The sequence below is a fragment of the Heteronotia binoei genome, chromosome 18, assembly GCF_032191835.1.
Source record: "Heteronotia binoei isolate CCM8104 ecotype False Entrance Well chromosome 18, APGP_CSIRO_Hbin_v1, whole genome shotgun sequence".
NCBI lineage: Eukaryota > Metazoa > Chordata > Lepidosauria > Squamata > Gekkonidae > Heteronotia > Heteronotia binoei.
Window position 1 is genome coordinate 16,660,461 of NC_083240.1, and position 20,616 is coordinate 16,681,076.

Below are 20,616 nucleotides of genomic sequence, written 5' to 3' on the forward strand. Positions count from 1 at the left end.
GACTCAGAGTGGTTTACAATCTCCTTCACCTCCCCACAATCTCCCCTGTGAGGTAGGTGGGGCTGAGACAGCTCTGAGAGAACTGTGATTGGCTCAAGATCACTCAGCTGGCTTCATGGGGAGGAGTGAGGAATCAAACCCATCCTCCTTCCCCATTAGAGCCCACTGCTCTTAACAACTGCACCAAGCTAGTTCTCTAGGAAAATAATGCTGTAAAGCCCATGCACCAAAGCAGCAATTTTCTTCAGGGGAATTGATCCCTGTAGTCCAGAGATAAGATAATTCTGGGAGAACATGGGTCCCACCTGGAGATTGGCAACCCTACCTACATTGCATCCCTGTGGAGGTCCTTCCACTCCCAAACTCCATGGGTCCCGAAGATCTCCAGAAATTACAACTAGTCTACAGAGATCAGTTCCTCTAGAGAAAATATCAATTTCGGATGAATTTTATGGTATCACGTCCCTAGTAAACATCCTCCTCTCCATAACCCCATCCTCCCCAGGCTCCACCCCTAAAACTCCCAAGAATGTCCTAACCTGGAGTTGGCAACTTTACGTTAACTATGTGCCAGGTGAAAAAATGGGGGGGGGGGAAGACACCCATTTTCCTTTGTTTATCTTGTCAATCATACTAACATTGTTGATCAAGGCTAGGTTTGCCAGGGTCTGGGTTGAAAAATACCTGGAGACTTCGGGGGTGGATCTAGGAGTGGGTGGCGTTTGGAGGAGGGGAAGGACCTCAGTTGGGTATAATGCCCTAGAGCAGGGGTGTCAAACTCATTTGTTATAAGGGCTGGACCTGACATAAATGAGACCTTGTGGGGCCAGGCCATATCAGGCCAGGCCATGTGTGTATCTATTTAAGATTAGGTAGCAGAGATATTAACTTTATAATAAATGACACAAACACAAAGATTTTTTTTAAAAAAGTTAAAATCAAATGCTTAAAACATTAGCACGTGTTGGTCTTAAAGGTGCTTTCTTTGTATTTCTCCCATGGGATCCAGAGAAGTGGGCAAAGGAAGCTCTAGCTCTTTCTTTGTTCCCCAGGGGACCAAAAATGGGAGGAGCCTCAGCCAATAGAAGAAAGAGAGGCTTGGCTCAGTAGCTCTGCTGCGCAATTGAAAGAGCCCGCTAAAGAAAGCTATAGCTCTCCTCCTTAAGGGAGGAGCCTCAGCCAATGGAGAAAATAGAGGTTTTGCTCTGCAGCTCCTGTGCGATTGAGCAACCCATGCAAAGCGAGCTGTTATGAAGAAGGAAGAGAGAGGGAGAAAGAAGCAGATGACAGCCAGTTGCTCGGGGCCCTGATTCAGCCCCCGGACGCATGTTTGACACCCCTGCCCTAGAGTCCACCCCTCAAAGCAGTCATTTCTCAAGAGGAATTGATCTTTGCCAGCTGGAGACCAGTTGTAAAAGCAGGAGATCTCCAGGTCCCCCCTGGAGGCTGGCAACCTTAGCAAAACCCCGTTTCTGAGCAATCCTATTGTATGGGAGGGGAGGGTGTGCCACCCCCGTCCTTTCCTCTAAGCCAGGTGAGTCTCTGCACATCGCTCCACGCACCATCCAATCCCGCTGCCGCTCTAGGCTTCTCCCTCTCTATGCAACACTGCCTTTCGAAGCAGGACGCCGAACGCCCGCCCCGCCATTTTACACCGGAAGTTCCTGTCAGGACGACTGCGGTCATAGAGCCAGAAACAGGACGCCCTCTTAACAGATGTGCTTGGCATTTCCGGTGCCCTTTATCCTCCGGCGGCTGACTAGAGACACTCCCCCCTTCGCTAGACGCTGAACTGAAAGCAAAAAAAAGAAGCCAGGCGGGTTCTGCGTCGTTCTAGTTTCGGTTTGTCTCTATGGTTCCCTCCCCCGTCTCTGACGGCCCATTGCTGGGCGGGGGCCGGCGGGGGTATCGATAGCTCTGCGGTCGTCCCGCCCGCCTTGTCCTACTTCGCTCGGCCATCGAGCTGTTCCTACTTTCCTCGCAGGCCGAGGTCGAGCGAGACGGACGCCGGTGAGGACTGTCGCAGCCCCTCCCCTCGGCCAGGTATCCCCCCCTTTCTCTCTGAGGTGGGGAGAGAATAGCAGTGGCCTCATGGGGAGGGGGTGCTGGGGGTGTTCTTTTCCCCTTTCTCCCCTTCTTGGACGTCTTGAGGTGCCCCTTTAAGTGGGTGGGAGAAAAGGGGGACTCGCATTCCATCTAGTCAGGGACGGGCTAGAGACCTTTAGGTTGTCCTGGGCTGCCTTCCCTTTGCTTGTTCGAAAGAGATGTCTCTCCCTTTGAGGAAACAGAAACATTGTTCTTATTCTTGACTAAGGGGCGACTTTGCCCTCCCCGCAAGGTCTTCTGCGGGGAATCAGTTAACAGGATCCATACCAATGTTCCCTCCAAGCTGTAGAGTCTTGTGAGCAAAAATTCTACTTTGTGAGCTACTGGCATTAAAGTTGTGAGCTACTGCATAAATTATTGTGCTCTGGGGTCATCCTTCCTGAGCGAAGACAAAAATGTGTGAGCTGGAGGCTGAAAATCTGTGAGCTTGCTCATGCTAACTCAGCTTAGAGGGAACACTGATCCATACTATTAACAATAATTAGTGACTTTCCTCACCAGGTCTTATTTGGAGGTTAACAGAACCGGTGTTGTTGTGAATAATAAATAAGAGATGCCTGGCTCTTTTTCCACATGACACATCATCAGTGTTGTTAATAAGTGAACATTCACTGACTCTTTTCACAGGTTCTAAAGTGGGAAGGTAGATGTGAGTGTAAGGTGATGGCAGGCAAAATCATCATGATTACATCATTTTCATTCATGAGGAAATGTGATTTTTCTTGCAGGGTCTTAATTTAGGAGTGTCTTAATATGATGATGGCCCTGGTGTGGCCTCATTTGGAGTACTGTGTTCAATTCTGGTCACCACACCTCAAAAAAGAATTCATAGCAATGGAAAAAGTCCAGAAAACAACAACTAGAATGATTAAAGCGTTGGAACACTTTCCCTATGAAGAAAGATTATAGCGCTTGGTGCTCTTTAGCTTGGAGATATGTTGAGTGAGGGGGGACATGATAGAGGTTTACAAGATTATGCATGATATAGAGAGGGTAGAGAAAGAAGTACTTTTCTCCCTTTCTCACAATATGAGAACTTGTTGACACTCAATGAAATTGCTGAGCTGTCAGGTTAAAACAGATGGAAGTACTTCTTCACCCAAAGGGTGATTAATGCATAGAATTCAGTGCCACAGGAGGTGGTGGCAGCTACACTCATAGACAGCATCCAGAGGGATTGGATAAACATATGGAGGAGAGGTCCATCAGTGTCTGGGGCATGTGATGCTCTTTATTCTTGGTGCTTGGGGGGGGGGGCACTGGTGGACCTCCTGATGGCACCTGGGTGTTTTTTGGCTACCATGTGACAGAGTGTTGGATTGGATGGGCCACTGGCCTGATCCAACATGACTTCTCTTATGGTTTTATGTTCCTATGTTGTTGTTATTGGTAGTGTTAATAATATAAGCAAGGTGAGTGTCTTTTCTTGTTAAGGTATTATGCAGGGAAATGATGCTTCACTTATTATTGTTAATAAAATTCTTAAATAAAATATCTGTAGTGCTTTCAGGTAACCAAATAAGCAGGAGTTTTGGGGAATCCGCCCGATTTGGGTGGGACTCTTCTGCTTTCCTTAGATGCAACAGGCTAACATTCCTACCTTTTAGGTATTACCCCTATCTTAGGGATAAGAAAATTATATGTAGCACTTTAAAACAAGAAAGCAGTCAAAAGTGCTGTGGGGGCACAATCTTGGTCTCCTTCCAGTATTCTTGTGACTATTCTCGGGCTTGCTGTTTTATTTTTAGTTTTAACAGAAAATGTTTTTAACTGTTACTGAAAGCTACCTTGAATCATGATCCAACATAGCTTCTCTTGTGTTCTTACGTTTCTTATGAAAGATGGGATACAAATATTTTAAATGAAGTAGGGCAACATTATGTCTGTAATGCGAATGAAGGTGGTGGTGAAGCAGATTCCTTTAAAAAGCCATGAAGCATTTTCACATGTCCCCTCCCCGACTCCTTCCTCTTGTGTTATTATCATTATTGTTATTCTTATACATCTGCACATAGATATGGAGATATACGTTAAGGAGGAGCCTTGTGGGCTCTTTGTCAATCTCACCTCAGCCGCGAACTCACTCGGGTGTGATCTTAACTTGCGGCTCCGCCCCACCCTCCTCTGCAATAAGGAGATGACTGCGGTGGTAGGGCTTTTGCAAGGATTTGCCGAGTTAATGGTGCCTGTGAAATGTACTTCATGTGAAACTGCCTTGTCATCTAACTTTCATTACTGTCTGTTCTGGCAGGTTGTGGTTCTTAAGGGCTTTAAGCTGTAGAAAGGTCTTTCCCGACACATGCTGCCTGAGATGCTTGGGACTGAACCAGGGACCTTGTGAATGCAAAGCATGGCCCCTTGCTTAGAACAGGCAAGATAGTAGCCACACAAGTAGTTCTGTGTGACCAAAGTAGATTTGGCCTCGTTCACCGTGAACACGCATGTTTGAACGTCAGATGTTTGAGAGCTGTAGAACATGAACATCAGATGTCTGAGAGCAGACAGGAAGGCAGGAAAATGGATAATAGATTTTTGGGGAGGGAGAGGTGGAAAGAAAGCAATTTTAACTTTAAATGTGTTCTCCAAGCTGCCAGCTTTGCTTGGAGAAGTGATTTAAAGAGACAAATGCCTTCTCCAAACCAGCTGACAGGGTGGCGGGGGCTTCAGGAGCCACACAATAGGTGTGAAAGAGCCACATGTGGCTCCTGAGCCGCAGTTTGGCCACCCCTGCTCTAGAGTGTTCCACTTCTGTAGTAAGGCCTCTTACCTTTGGTGAAGCTGCCTTAAACTGAATCAAACCATCAGTCCATCACAGTATTTTCTACTCAGATCGGCATTGGGTCTCCAGGGTATTAGGCAGAGGTCTCTCACATCACCTAGTTACCATGACCATTTAACTGGAGATACCAGGGGTTGAACCTGGGAACTGCCTACATGCCGAACAGATGCCCCGCCACTCCCACAAGGGAGTTGTTGTTTGAGAAAGTCCTCTTTTAAAACTGAGAGGAGTCTCATAAGCAGTTTAGGATGTGGGACTGGGGTCTGCTGTTCAGAGGAAATCAGTCCCAAATCCTACGGGGCATGCCCAGGGGCATGGATGCATCCTGTCATTACATAATATTGTACTGTCAGTATACACACTGCTTTCTACAGTTCTCTGATTTTAAAAAAACAAGACCTGCTCCTATTCAGTAGTATTTGACATCGTAATAGTCTCAAAATCTTAGAGCAAGGCAAAGTCCTGCCCACCATTCTGTAGACGGGACTGCCAACAAGGGCAGGTGGTAGGTGTTGAGAACTCTTACCATCCTGGCCTCGATCCATTAATAGGCACTTGACTTGTGCCATCTATCTCTCTCACACGCATTATCCTCCTTGTCCGGAAGAAAAACCTAACCTTACTTGGAAAGAATGCTAGTTTAGAAAAGCTTAGTTACTTCTCTGCACACTTTACCTTCAGTTGAACAGGCAGATTTTCTTCATTTACTGCGTGCTTATGTACAGAGGGCAGTGTCCAAGGGCACAACTAAATCAAAAGCTTGCAGTCTCTGATCAGATTTCCAGGCATCTCTAAAGGCAACTGTGGGAAGGACAATCTAAATTGGTGTTGCAGTGTTGGGACGTCAGGTTTTAACACCCTCTGCTACTGTTCCCTGAGTAGAAATCTTCCCTTTACCTAAGTTGCTATTTCAGTAAGGGGGGGGGGAGAAACAAAAAGACAGGCTGCCTGTCTTTTTACCTGCTGCATTTAATAGGGACTAATGAGAGAAATCCACCCCCCTCCCTTTGCTGCTTCTGGAAAGAAAAATCAAAGTCGTCATGGAATCCATGCACATCCTCAGTGTTTCATTTGTTGCACCCTAATTTACATGAGTGAACACATAACTAAGTAGGTTGATTGAAGTACAAGGGTGTGATGGCATGGTACGGGTATCAGTTGTAGGAAGAAACAGAAGCAGCCAGCCCTGGCTAATTTCTGTGATTTGCTGCTCCTGTACCTGATCAGTTCTTCTTGTCTTCCTTGCTTGCAGGTCATACTTTGAACTATGGAGGAGAGCAACCAGGAATGATGAGAAAGGCCTAGCCACACTCTCCTAGGAAGTAGTCATGTTGGAGGGGTTGGTAGCCTGGGTTCTCAACAACTATCTAGGCAAATATGTCAGTAACCTGAACACGGACCAACTTTCAGTAGCTCTTCTAAAAGGTAACGTGTAAGAGCACCTGTCAATTTGGCAAAGCATTTCTTCAAGCCCATGAATCTTATGTTGCTTTTCCCCCTTACCTTTTTCTTCTGTAACTGTATTTGCTCTGTCTAGGTGGGTGTCTGTAATGTTCAGTAGGCCATAAACTTGCATGTGCGATTGTGGGTTAAATAGTGATAGTTTATGTTTAACATGAGGTTCCATGGCTAGAATGTTGGGTGTATATGTAGGGAAACCTGGTTTGCATCCCGTGTCCCCTCCCTTCTCCCAGAATCTATGGAGCATGCTTGCTGGTTCTGGTTAGGTGTGCTGACTCTTGACCTAACTGATCTTTGAAGGCTGTTGGGTGGCTTGAATAACATTCGGAGCTTCTTGGGAGAAGGACCGAATTCAGATAATACCTTCAGGATGAGAATGGGTTTAGTACCTCTGAGACATATGAACATATGAAGCTGCCTTATACTGAATCAGACCCTAGATTCATCGAAGTCAATACTGTCTGCTCAGACTGGTAGCGGCTCTCCAGGGTCTCAAAGCTAAGGTTTTCCACGCCTATTTGCCTGGACTCTTTTTAGTTGGAGATGCCGGGGATTGAACCTGGGACCTTCTGCTTACCAAGCAGATGCTCTACCACTGAGCCACCATCCCTCCCCTAATGACCAGTTAGTTTTTAGACAAAATGTGGGGTTTTGTGTTGATGTCTGGTGGCACAGTGATGGAAAGAGCTGTCAAGTCGCAAGCCATCTCATAGCAACCGCATAGCGTTTTCGAGGCAAGAGGCTAAAGGGCACTTTCACACACACTAAATAATGCATTTTTCAATCCACTTTCAGTGCACTTTGCAATTGGATTTTACTATGTGAAATGGCAAAATCCACATGCAACCACATAGCGCAAAATCCACATGCAAAAGGTCACTTAAGTGGATTGAGACTGCTGTTTGAGCCAGTTTGGTGTAGCGGTTAAGTGTGCAGGCTCTTATCTGGGAGAACCAAGTTTGATTCCCCACTCCTCCACTTGCAGCTGTTGGAATGGCCTTGAAAGGGCAGCTTCTAGGAGAGCTCTCAGCCCCACCTACCTCACAGGGTGTCTGTTGTGGGTGGGGGGGGGAGGTAAAGGAGATTCTAAGCCATTCTGACACTGAGATTCAGGGTGTGTGTGTGGGGGGTGGTGGTATAAATCCAATATCATCATCTTCATTGTATAGTATATATGGAAAGCACCCTAATAGAGGTAGTTTGCCAGTGCCTGCCTCCGCGTAACGACCCCAGGAGTTCCTTGATAGTCTCCCATCCAAATACTAACCGGGGCCGACCCTACTTAGCTTCTGTGATCTGACAAGATTGGGCTAGCCTGGGCCCTCCAGGTCAGGGCTGGTGGCCTGCCTGAGATTTCTCTCCCTGCTTAATTAATTTCTAGCATGGTTGCACGTTACTCTAGGTAAGGTGGGCCATACTAATGATACCACACAATGTATGTTTAATATGAATATTTTATACCAGCTCTGTAGTAGTTTTGTCATCGTTTTGCTCGGAGAAAATCCCTGGAGTAGTACTTAGCATTTGCTAAGAATTTTATAGGCAACCTCGCCCTCCTCCCACATATAATTCTTGGGGTTCCTTAGTAAAGGAATGGTTGTTAAACAAGCAGTGTGCCTGTAGCATAAATATTCCCTAAGAAGGATGGGGCGGGCGAGGGACAAGAGAGACACAGACAGGAAGAAAAAAATTAAATCTGGCTCCTGTTGTTTCTGTTTGGGATTAAAGGAGACCTCTATCTGAAAAGGAGGAAGGCTATTGATTTAGCCGTGCCTTCTCTGTGCTAAGATATCATTCTCCAGAGGGGTATCTCAGAGGTAAAATATGATGGGAGCCTAGGATTTCTTACCTTGCCTTGTCTCGGCAGGTGCTGTGGAATTGGAAAATCTCCCATTAAAGAAAGATGCCTTGAAGGAATTGCTGCCGTTTGAGGTCAAAGCTGGTAGGTGGCTGGAATTGTGTTTTAAACAGGAGCATCCCCCCCCTCTACAGCTATTAGTGCTGCTGTAGCTGCTCACGCTTTATATGCCCTAGTTAGTTTCTTAAGCAGGTTGTTTACATTAAGCCGTCTGACTGAAGCTGGCTTAAAAACAATATTGGTGGCTTGACGTAGCATGATTGTCCAGTTCTGCAATAATGCTGCCTGTTACAAGCATCCTCACCCACACATCTGGAATATAAATCAGTTGTGACCTCGAGGTTTGTGGCACAGGCGGTGCCCCATAACCTAGGCAGAAGCTCCTTACGTGCAGAAGGGTGCGGATATGGAGCTTCTTCCTCACCGATGTGGGGGAAGCTTCCAGGTGCATGAATGCCAACGTTTGTTTTCTCTTTGGAAATTTGTAGGCTTCATTGGCAAGGTCACGCTGCAGATACCATTTTATCGCCCGCATGTGGACCCCTGGGTGATATCAGTGTCCAAATTACACCTTATTGGCTCACCAGAGAAGCCAGGAGATTTTGACGAAGAAAGAGAGAGGCTGTTTGAAAGAGAAACCAAGAAAGCGCTCTTATTAGCACTGGAAGAAAAATGGAAAGTGAGTCATTTAGGAGTTCTAAGCAAATGAGAAGCTCAAGCTTGGGAAATGTTTTGCATTCAAATGCATCTAAACACATATATAGATTAGCATTTATCCACCGTAGAGAAAGTGAGATGACATTGGTTGAATTAGTAAGCGGAAAATAACTCATATTTGTGTGTCACTCTGAATAAAAAATCAAGAGCTGTAACTCACAGATCTTCTGGATATAATTCAGGAGGAAAAAGGGAAAGAGGAGGAAATACATGTGCAATTGGACAGTGTCTTTACCAGTGAGTTATTGCACTTTGTTAGAAAAAGTATGCATATATTCACGTAATAAAATTGTGGTTTCCCATTACATGGGAAAGTTATTGATTAGGCGCATTTGCACATCATACGAAATGAACACACTGATAGGAGCGGCATCATATAAGTTAAAAAATGTAACCATGCATTGGCTGTGTTCCAACATCATGATAGATCATGGTTTGTTGTGGGGTGTGAGCAAACCCTTTTTAGCTACGACATACAAATGCATGTAGTCCAACCAACTTGTTGTTCTGCCCCAGATCAGGATTGTAAATGTCAGGGTTTGTAGCTGGTTTATTTACCAGTTTGTACTAATAATGGTTTGTTAATAGTCTCTGAATTCACAAACCATGGTTTGCTTTGTGGCTCTCTTAGCCGTTTGCTTCCAGAAATAGCAGAGCACGCTGAATGTCCTCTTTGCCGGGAAGCAAGAGAAAAGCCAACAAAACTGCAGCTTATATACAAACTAGGATTTGTTGCAACTGCTGGGCTAACCAAAGTTTGTTGCTCAGTCTAAGGTTTAAACAAAATACAGTTTTGTGGTAAATAGCTGAATGCAGCCTGTCATGTCGTACACCACAGCTGCTTCCACATAGGGAAATTGTAACATGGGAATTGCTGCCTAGAAAATTTGAGGGGCAGTTGTATCTTACCCACCCCATGCACAGAGCATGTGGGCAAACAATAACTTATTCTGGACATGGACTTGGTCAAAAGTAGAGAAGCTCTGTGGACATTGGTGGGTAGGTGGTTTTTGAGTGCTGCAGGGCATGCTGCCTTGGCTGCCTGGCTTATTTATGATCCTCTGACATGTTTCTGCAGTGAACAGCTGGCTGTTTGCTTGTCAGGAGGCTGCAAATCATCTGAAATGTGCTTCAGCAAATCACTCAATGCACTGTTTCACATGGCCCCAAATTCTTCCTTTCTCTCTCTCTCTCTTTTCAGAAAGAACAGGAGCAGGCAGCAGAATCTTACTGGTATTCAGTCACTGCCTCTGTCGTCACAAGCATTGTAGAAAACATCGAAGTAAGTTGAATGGATGGCCAGTCTCTCACCTTGATTTGTCAGCGGTTTTATTTAGGTATAGCCAGAGACTCTAGGCAGAATTCTCAGAACAGTTATGTGAAAAGCTGTTTATTGGGGACCAACCAAAACATCAGGCATTCTAGTCCCCAAGAACTCTTGTCGTAGATGGGTTATTGATTTGTTTGTTTGTTTGATAGATTTATATTCTGCCCTATCCCATAACGGGCTCAGGGCAGATTACAGACATAATAAAAACAGTTAAAATCCAACAATAAAATAATAATATGCAATTAAAACAGCACAGCTGAATAAAGTATCACATAGGGCTCATTTTGCAGATTAAAACATAAATATCGGCCTGAATATAATAGTTCAGATGGTGAGTCATTGTAGGGAAGGACAATGGATGGTATAGGTAGTAGAGCAGGGGTGGCCAACGGTAGCTCTCCAGATGTTTTTTTGCCTACAACTCCCATCAGCCCTAGCCAGCATGGCCAATGACTGGGGCTGATGGGAGTTGTAAGCAAAAAAACATCTGGAGAGCTACCGTTGGCCACCCCTGCAGTAGAGGAAGGAAGAACCCAAAAGATAAATGGGGGTGGGGAGGGGGAAATGTTATTCAAGGCATGGTGGACGGACCACTTTCTTGCCACTTTGAAGAGTCTGATGGAATTCAAGATTTGCATAATTAATTTCAGTGGGAAAGCTCAGTGAAAGAGATTTGCATGGGGCCCAGGTTCAGTTGCTACTGTTTCCAATTTAAAAAGCGACTGGGGCAGTAGGTGATGTGAAATCTGTCGGAGATTCTGGAGAATTGCTATCAGTGGGTAGACAATACAGACCTTAATGGACCAATGATCTGATTCAGTGTAAGGCAGCCTCGGGTATATTATGTGTAACTGGATTAAGTGGTACATTTTGAAACCTGTTTTACAGTATACATTTCTGTATAAATTGTACAGTATACAATTTTCATTTCTCTCCACCCCCCCACCCACCCTTTTCAGTTAAAAATCCAAGACGTCCATTTAAGATTTGAAGATGACATCACAAATCCATCACAGCCTCTTGCGTTTGGAATCTGCATTAAAAATGTCTCTGCTCAGAATGCTGTGAATGAGCCAGTGAGTATTTGCTTGTAAAGAATTGTATTGGATAAGGTGGTTTGAGGTCTCTGGGGGTTTGTGTGTGCTGTGGGGGCAGAATATTGCAAATATTGGTGGATTGCTCAGTTGGGGTATTAAGCAGAAGAAGTTTGAGTTTAAAGATAAGCCTACTGCTTCATTTTGGTGTGTGGTAGTGACCCGGGATAGGGTGTTGGCTAGAGTTCAAGAAATCCCCCTCCCCCGGTCAGTTTTTGTGGGATAACTGGTTTCTGTTTGTGACTTGACCCACGCTATTTGGACTTTCAAGTACCTTCTGTCTTAAGTCTGGCATGAGCTCTTTACTTGTTGGGATAGTGGCATCCAGGTAAGCTAATGTGTATGAATCTGACAGTCGGAGAAAGAATTGTTTGCCTTAAGTCCGGTTGGACTGTGTTTGATACCGTCGTCCCTTCCAGCTGCGAATGCCTTCTGGTAGCTTCTTCATCATTTCATTGGGCCTCCATTCATCTTCTTGGCTGGCGGTGTCAATTAGGATCTCACAGCACCTTTTGAACCAGAGTTATACCCTTCCAAGACCATTGAAGTCACTGAGGTTAGAAGAGCGTGGCTGTGCTTAGGATGGCACTGCCGATGACCTTAGTGTTAAAAAGTGGCGGTGGTGGGAAATAAAGAGAGTGAGTTTTTTATGCTGGGGATAGTGTCAGGTGTCATCAAGCCATGTTGGATCAGGCCAACGGCAAATCCAATCAGTCAGTCAAAAAATGTATTGTGTATGGCCATTACAAAACAGAACACGAACAGCAAAGTTCCCCAGAAAGGCCAACCTTAAGAAGTTACAGCATTTGATATCACTCTTGCTCTTATCTTCTTAGCTGCAAGGGCAAGCAAAGAGACTCTATAGGATATATGAACATCATTGTCAGATAACAGAAATATAATCTTTTCAGTTTCCGAATGTGCTTTTAAGGTGGTTAGTATTCCAGCCAGAAATTTAATTCTGGGGGAGCAAATCCAGTCCAACACTCTGGCTGGGATCAAACACACTAAATAGTGCACTTTCAATGCACTTTACAACTGGATTTTGCCAGTTCACATGGTAAAATTCAGCTGGAAAGTGCATTGAAAGTGGATTGAAAGTGCATTATTTAGTGTGTCTGATCACAGCCTCTATGTCACACAGTGGCCAAAACCCAGATACCATCAGAGGTCAACCAGCAGGGCCAGAACTCCAGGAGCCCTCTCATTGTTGCCCTCCAAGCACCAAGAATACAAAGTATCACTTGCCCTAGACAGAGTGTTCCCTTTATACTTAATGGCTAACAGCCACTGGTGATCCTCTGCTCCATATGCTTATCCAGTCCCCTCTTGAAGCCATCTATGCTTGCAGCCCCCACCACTTCTTGCAGCAGTGAATTCCACGCATTAATTACTCTTTGAGTGAAGAAGTACTTCCTTCGATCTGTTCTAAGCCTATTGCTCATTAATTTTGAGGGCTTGTGTGTTATGAAAAAGGGAGAAAAGTGCTTCTTTTTCTCTCTGTCATTTCAAGGTGGAGGAGCTAATGAGGAAGAAACAGTTGGAGATTGCTGATTTCAGCATCTACTGGGATACTGACTGCGCTTTAATGGGAGACTTGCCACCAGGGGAACTGCAGGTATGATGGGAGTTTTTTGTTGCTCCTTTTGCATTGTTTGTGTACTAAAACTTTGCATCATATGCAGAGTCACTCCAGTCCAAGCCTCACTGATTTCCATGAGCTGAATGGGAGCGACTCTGCATAGAATCGTTGTGCAGATTTATGATACATTCGCTAGAATTAATTGTGTGGTTTCCAGGAAGCCATGGACAAGAGCATGGAGAGCCGAGAGCACAATTACATCCTCGAGCCCGTGTGCACCTCTGCTCTTCTCAAGAGAAACTGTTCGAAGGAGCCCCTGAGGTCCCGGCATTCTCCGCGGCTTGAATTTGACATTCAGATGGAGACGATACCTCTGAAACTTTCACAGGTAAAAGCTGCGTAGGGAAGAAGATGTTCTGTAAACAGAACGTTCCTTATTGAGGTTTGCACTGATTTAACACCGTGAGACCTAATGAGACCTAATTTATATAAAATCTTGCCCTTCCAATCTTCAGTGGAATCTACCAAATCAAATGAGTTTGTCAAGGTGAAGTTGGCTCAAGTTTAGCGATAAACAGTATTCTGTGTTCAAGCTCATTCATACATTGCAAATGCTATAATTCTGCTATAAACAAATACATTTGCATCCAAAATGTCCTGCCTTCCTATACTTAGTCAAACATCTGTGCAAAGTCCTTCATTGAAAGATTAATGAGACATTCTAAGTCTCAAAGAACTCAGTCTTCCATAACAATAAAGGTAAAGGTAGTCCTCTGTGCAAGCACCAGTCGTTTTCGTGATGTTGCTTTCACAACGTTTTCACGGCAGACTTTTTACGGGGTGGTTTGCCATTGCCTTCCCCAGTCATCTTCACTTTCCCTCCAGCAAGCTGGGTACTCATGTTACTGACCTTGGAAGGATGGAAGGCTGAGTCAACCACATTTGGCCCGGGAATAAATATTCCAGAATCATCCATTCGAGTCCAAACAAGGTCCCAGTGGTCCTTCTTGTTTCATAAACACCTTTTCAATGGACACAATTCCCATCCATCAAGCAAAAAGAGACTGTAATATACCACAGAGGATCACTCCTTTTAACTTTCTTATTTCTGACAACCATGTTTTCCTCTGTTACAGTGAAAGTTCTCTTGGTTCAGGTTGAAACGTTTGAGAATTCATATATGGTTCTTCCTTTGTGCGAAGCAATGGCATTCTCTCTAAGGGGGTTCAATTGATGCCACTAATAGCATCATTTTTGAAACCAGCCTCATCACCGTCCTATGCCACTTTTTGTCTGAGCAGGCCCAGTACCGGCAAATAATGGACTTCTTGAAGGAGCTGGACCGAAAAGAGCGGCAGCTCAAGTATAGAAGATGGAGACCCAAGGTGGCCGTCACTGGAAAGTATGGACTTGATTGATAACCCTCAAATGCATTTTAGAACTGAAGATTTGATGTAAAAAACAGACTCCCAATCAGTGTTCCCTCTAAGCTGAGTTAGCATGAGCTAGCTCACAGATTTTTAGCCTCTAGCTCACACATTTCTCTCTTAGCTCAGGAAGAAAGTAGAGTACACTAATTTATGCAGTAGCTCACAACTTTAATGCCAGTAACTCACAATTTTAATGCCAGTAGCTCACAAAGTAGAATTTTTGCTCACAAGACTCTGCAGCTTAGAGGAAACATTGCTCCCAATGCTAATTTGTTAGGGATCTGTGTTTGAATCCCTGTTTTCTTTTATGCTTCACTGTAGGTTTGGTAAAATGGTGCTCAGATATTGGCATTACAGTTTTGGGGAGGGATCCTTGCTAGGAAATGAGTGCAGGTGACTTGTCTCAAGAAGCTTGTTTTCATTTTATTTGCCTTGTGAATATTGCCCAAATCATCCCATAGGCATCTCACTGCTTATTTCAAACAGAGATCAGTTTCTCGGGAGGGCATGGCAGATTCGGAGGACAGGCTGCATGGTGTACCATAGAGTCTCGGAGAAATGGATGTTGAATAACATTGTATCTTTACTCAACTCTCTTCCCTAGCCCAAACTCCATCCTACCCAGACACTGCTCCCAAATCTACGGGAGTTTCCCAAACTGAAGGAGTCCCCTTAGTATGTCATCTCACAGGGCCACATAGCTCTGTGTTGCGTCATCTGGCACCACCTTCATGAGTTCCTTTAACTGGAGAGGACAGGGATTGTACCTGGGACCTTCTCGACAGATAGTGTGCACTTGATTATTGAGCCCTAAACTGAAAACTTCCCCCAAACTGGAATTTGGGAGGCTGAATGGAACTCCAGTTGGCTACCTCAGCATTACAGAGCAGGAAGATGATTCCTAAGAGTCTTCTGTTTGGGGCAGGCAGCTCTTGGTGTCAGAGGGAAAATTTAAATGTTACAGCATCAAGAAAAAAATTGGTCAATAAAAGGGGAAGAAGGCTCTTTAGCTTAGAAAGGCATTGCTTCTGACACTAGCAGAGTGACAAAATACTTCAGTTTCCTGAAGGGAGGCTGCAAAATAAAGGATCTGTGTCCTTTTCTGCTCTTTTTGGATGGTTCCTCATCCCTTGCATAATTTCTTGCCTAAATCTTCTTACTGTTTCAGCTGCCGCGAATGGTGGCTCTTTGCTCTGAATGCAAACATCGCAGGGATCAGAGAGCAGAGAGAACGCTCTTCCTGGGAATTTGCACTGCATCGAGCCGAAGATGCCGTCTTGTACACTGATCTGTATTACAAGAAATTGAAGGATGTGCCACTGTCTGCTGCAGAACAGGTATGGAGAACCAAAGCACACCAGGGTTTTAAAACGATGTGAGAGGCATGGGGTGTGCATGATTCCATCTGGAATCATAGAGCTGTTAAAGAAATCGCTGAACTTTCTTTTGTTGGGAACCTCATTCAGAGTTGCCAAGTGTTAAAGTTGTGTTTGCTCAGATAAAATATGCAATTTTTAATTTATTTTATTGACATTATTTATAATCCGCTTTTCTCACGGCGGATTACACAGAGTGAGTCAATACAGTCAACAGGATGGGACGTTCAGTAAACAATGAAATAGGATTAGGGTTTTTCCAACAAGGAAACTAAAAAAAAACCGGACTGAAGGAAAGCATAAGAGTTAATGTGACATATTAAATGATGCAGAATTCCATAACAGAATCCTTGTTCCAGCAAGCTGTAGAGACCACAGTCCCTAATAATTTTCCCAAGTAACTGTGTGAATGAACTCTATTGTCTACATAGAAAAAAAGCTCTCTTGAATAATTGTTTTGCACAGTTTTGAGGAAAGCCACAAGAGTGGGGTATAGTTGGGTATAGTTCCAGAAGCAAAATATTTTTGTTGCCCTATTTTTAAGTACCTTTATAAAACTAGTCTCTTGCTATATTGGTTTTAAATCTGTTTGCTTTTAAATTCTTCTTTCTGACTGCATCTTCCTAGCTCCATAACCTTGTGTGTATAAAATCTGCCATGAATTATAACACCCCCACAACTGTGTTTGCAGCCCCCAAATCACTAAAAAGGGCTCTTTGATGATACTGCCAGTGGAAGTGCTTGTGTTGAGTGTTCCATACTGCTTGAGTTTACAGAGTCCTGAAATGATTTGAGGTCTGTCACAGCCAGTTCTTATGATCCTTGTTCCTCCTTAGTTTGTTGTTGGTAGCATGAAAGAATGAAAGACATTGCTTAATTCATGAAGTCCAGTCTAGGTTCTGTTTCTTGTAATGTTTTGGCTCTGTTACTCCCTTAGGCACAGAAATCCTGTTTGGGGAAAAGAGGATGACCTTGCCTCCCAACGTTTCCTGTGTTTTATTTTTTCACCCATAGGAAGAGATGGACCGGATTGAGGACGAACAAACTTTTGAGGAGCTGAAAATCTTGCGTGAGATAGTTTACAAACAGTTCCACGAACTGGCTGAGGTGAGAGGTGGTTTTGAAATACGCGCTCCTTTGTCAGTCCAAAACGTTTGGAAATCCTGGTGACTAACGGAAACGTGCAGAAATCGTATTGGTCAGCTAGAACAGAAAAATGTGAAAGCAGGGTAGTATCTCTCTCAGTTGGTCCCCATTTTATTTTTTTAGTAGGGACCAACTAAAACATCACTCAGTGGTTAGAGTGCTGGAAGTAATTTAAAGAGAGAAATGCCTTCTCCAAGCTGGCCAGTGGGGCGGTGGGGGCCCCGAGAGCCACACAATATATGTTAGCCACATGTGGCTCCCAAGCCACAGTGTGGCCACCCCGGGACTAACCGAAATAGCCATTTTATAGCGGCAGAAGCGCAAAATCCATTGAGAAAGCCTAGAGGATAATTTCGCATCCACCCCATTTGCTACAATTGTATACCATCAGCAAAGCAGCTGCTGTTAACAGAGTGCAAAAATAGACTTTGTGATAAGCAATACTTAATAAAAAAAATCTCTTTGGTCTGTATTCAAGTATCTGCTTATTTCCAGCAGAGCATTAAGGAGCCATCTGATTCCTTGGGGGAAGTTTCTGATCTTGACCTGGCAGCCCCCACCACTTCCAGTAGTAGCAGCAGCAGCAGCAGCAGCAGTGGAATGCTGCGGTACCTCCAGTCTTGGTTTCCTGGCTGGGGGGGTTGGTACAGCAACTCTCAGGAAACGTTGGAAGTAGACACTTTCGAGGGATTGCTCTCTGAGACACCTGAACACTGGAGGCCTGAGGACGTTACAGGTAGGTATAGACTTTGACTCTATAGAGCAGGGGTCCCTGTAGGCACTTTTGGAGTTCTGACACAGGGCATGGGTGAAACCACAATATGGCTGCCACGGGAGGGGGAGCACCACAACATGGTTGCCACAGGAGGTGGATAACTAGTGGGGGGGGGGGAATGGCTAATTAAAAAATACACTGGGAAAGAGAAGTGAGAGAATAAAAAGAACATTGTGGTGGCAGCTGTTTCTGAAATGATGTTATTTTAGTCTGCGCAGCCAATCGGGAGCCCTGCGCTCCATGTAGACCCTCCCACTGTCTTAAAAGCACTTGATGGGCACCAGGAAAGGTGGATAATTGGCACCCAAGGGGGCCCCTGCTCTAGAAGAATGTGCTTTGTTGCCCCACAGAGGGGGAGGAACAACTGCGATGTAATGTTAGAGGGTCTGGCTAGGATCTGGTAGCTGAACCCTGGGCGCCTGGCTCATGTTTTTAAAATCTCCGCTGGGTTTCTTCCCATCAACTTAGGTGCCGATGAATTTTTTGACTTGAGCACCGATGCCTCCAGCATCAAGCACCCCTTCACAAAGAGGGACCACGTCTTTGCCAAGTTAAACCTTCAGCTGCAGGGTGGCTCTGTCACCTTGCTGCACACGGAGAGGCGGAGCCTGCGAACGAAGGAAAGGGCTTTCATGCAGCTGGAATTTTCAGGTACCGAAAGACAACCCCCTCCCCCCTTTGTCATTCCTTCACGTTTCCACGGCACTGTTGGATGAATTGGATCATCAGCACTGTTCCGGGCATCAGTGAAATTTGCAGGAATGCAAGCTATGTAAAATAGGTTTCCAGTTGGGCAGTTTGGAACAAGGAAGGAATATGGGTCCCATTTTTGAGACCTGGTGACCTCTGGGCTCTTTGCCCTGCATCCCTCATGAATATGCGTATTACCCTGTCACACAGCTGGGCCTAGCAGGACCTTCTACTGGCTGCCACCACTCTGGTACGGGTCTGTATGGAAGGGCCCAGAGCACCCAACCACCCCTGTTTTTTAGTTTTAGTTTATTTGTAATTTATATCCCGCCCCTCCCACCAGGTGGCTCAGGGCGGCTCCTTATTAATAGTTACCTCCTAATTGTGACCAAGAAGACATGAGGACCCAAGGAGTATAACAACAACAGTTTGTTTATAGTGCTCAAATAATAAGTGGGTGACAAAGATATAGTGCTTAAGGGAATATGAGAACAGTAAAAGTTGGTGCAAAGAAACAAAAGCCCTGACGTGTTTAACTATATGGTCCAATCCCTACTCTAACCAACACTCACCCCTTGCCTTGGATGAGGGATCTTTTCCCCCTGCTGCAAGCTCTCTAGTCTACAACCTGCCTCCAGCACAGCCTTCCAGGAAAAGAACACCCTCTTGACCCTTTTATGTTCTCCTCCCAGGCCCCACCCCTCTGGGTCAGTTTCCCTCCAAAACCTGGCCACCGAAACAGAGGGGATCCTGGGAAATGTAGGCTCTTCCCAGTAACTCCTAGGCAGGCTTCCCTGGGCCTTCAGGCCTCACTGGGCCCAGGATCATGACATACCCTTACACAGCTTACAGCAGAAGCGAGCAGAATTATAAGTTGGGAGTCCATCACATTAGCTTTGTCCCTTGAGAACAAAACAAAAAGTTTTGATCTGTTTGCACAGTCCACACTTGTTTGCTGTCTTGCACCACACTTGACTGGTCCACTCTTGTTTGGTGTCTCGCACTTTTTGCATTTTATCCGACAACTAGAGGCTGGGTCTCAGAGCTGCAGGACTGTTTGTTCTCTTGCACTGCGGGTGATAACACTGTTGGTTGCTCTGAAATTAAGAACACAAGAGGTGGGTCAGACTAATCCATCTTCTCCTGCATCCTGTTTCGCACACCAGTCAACCACACACTCTTGGAAGGCACTTCTTGTTTATTCCTAGCAGACCTGTATTGAGAAGTACACCACCTCCAAACATGGAGTTTCCAGTTGAGCCTTTGCGGTTAATCAGCGTTAGTATACAGTGTCTTCCATGTATTTCTTTTGTTCTCTTGATAGCAACCTAAGGGTAGAGGCCATCACTAAACCTTATGGCAGTGAGCTTTACAAGTTAAATATGTTGGCTTGTTGGAAGTAATTTCTTATGAATCTAGAGCCCATCAACTTCATTGTGTTCTAGTTATTGCTTGCATAGAAAAAATGCTCTATATAAGCCGCTTCCTCCACCGCAGGCTTAATTTTATTAAACCTAATGCCATAACACTGGTATCTGTGTGTGTTTTCCAGGTGTGACGATCCTAGCAGAATCTCTTCCTCGTAGGAATTCCTCCCTTTTCAAAGTTCAACTTGGCAGCCTCTTCCTCCGAGATTTAGCAACGGAAGGATCTATATTTCCAGTCCTGGTCTTCCCTAATCCTGTAAGTTTGTATTTATGTGACTGCAACAGTGACTAATCCATGGAGCTAGCTGGATCCTGTTTGCTTTCCTGCTCAGATGCACCCCATTTCCCCTCCTTCCTTGCTGCCTCGTGTAGCTTTTGTTCATGTAAACCCCCAGATCTCCAGCATACCTTTTTTTGGTAGATAAAAAGTGGCCGCTCTTCTCTCTTTTACTAGCAGGAAAGCTGTTAAAATACAAACCCTAAAATCAAAATAAATGATAGTAATTTTTTAAAGCATCAGTTCTCTATTAAGTAGAACAGTTAGGTTCTAGTCCAGCAGCTACCTAGGGAGCACTAAGATTTTCAGGGTGTAGGTTTTCAATACGCAAAGCCCCGAAGAATTTTGAAACTTGTAAACTTAGGCTGGAGCAACTCTATTTAGGATTGCATTTTTAAATTCTCTGCTCCTCCCTTTTATCTTTGCAACAGCCCTGTGAGGTAGGTTAGGTTGAGAGTGTGTGACTAGTCCAAGGTCCCCAGAAAGCTTCCCTGACAAAATGGGGATTCGAATCTGGGTCTCCCAGATTCTCAGCAAAGGCTCTGACTGCTGCACTGAACTTCCATAT

At 44.8% G+C, this 20,616-nt stretch overlaps 1 protein-coding gene across 1 annotated transcript in view; it reads left to right on the forward strand.

The window, feature by feature from the left end:
* Positions 1-1,610: 1,610 nt before the first annotated feature.
* Positions 1,611-20,616, forward strand: part of VPS13D (vacuolar protein sorting 13 homolog D) — a 158,350-nt gene continuing 139,344 nt past the window's right edge. The window contains exons 1-14 of the mRNA XM_060259106.1: positions 1,611-2,043; positions 6,138-6,310; positions 8,214-8,288; positions 8,693-8,883; positions 10,123-10,203; positions 11,211-11,327; positions 12,859-12,963; positions 13,145-13,315; positions 14,229-14,329; positions 15,526-15,694; positions 16,748-16,840; positions 17,378-17,615; positions 18,123-18,305; positions 19,897-20,027. Of these exons, the coding sequence (XP_060115089.1) occupies positions 6,214-6,310; positions 8,214-8,288; positions 8,693-8,883; positions 10,123-10,203; positions 11,211-11,327; positions 12,859-12,963; positions 13,145-13,315; positions 14,229-14,329; positions 15,526-15,694; positions 16,748-16,840; positions 17,378-17,615; positions 18,123-18,305; positions 19,897-20,027 (1,752 nt within the window). The 5' untranslated portion in view covers positions 1,611-2,043; positions 6,138-6,213. The remainder of the gene's footprint in view (positions 2,044-6,137; positions 6,311-8,213; positions 8,289-8,692; positions 8,884-10,122; positions 10,204-11,210; positions 11,328-12,858; positions 12,964-13,144; positions 13,316-14,228; positions 14,330-15,525; positions 15,695-16,747; positions 16,841-17,377; positions 17,616-18,122; positions 18,306-19,896; positions 20,028-20,616) is intronic.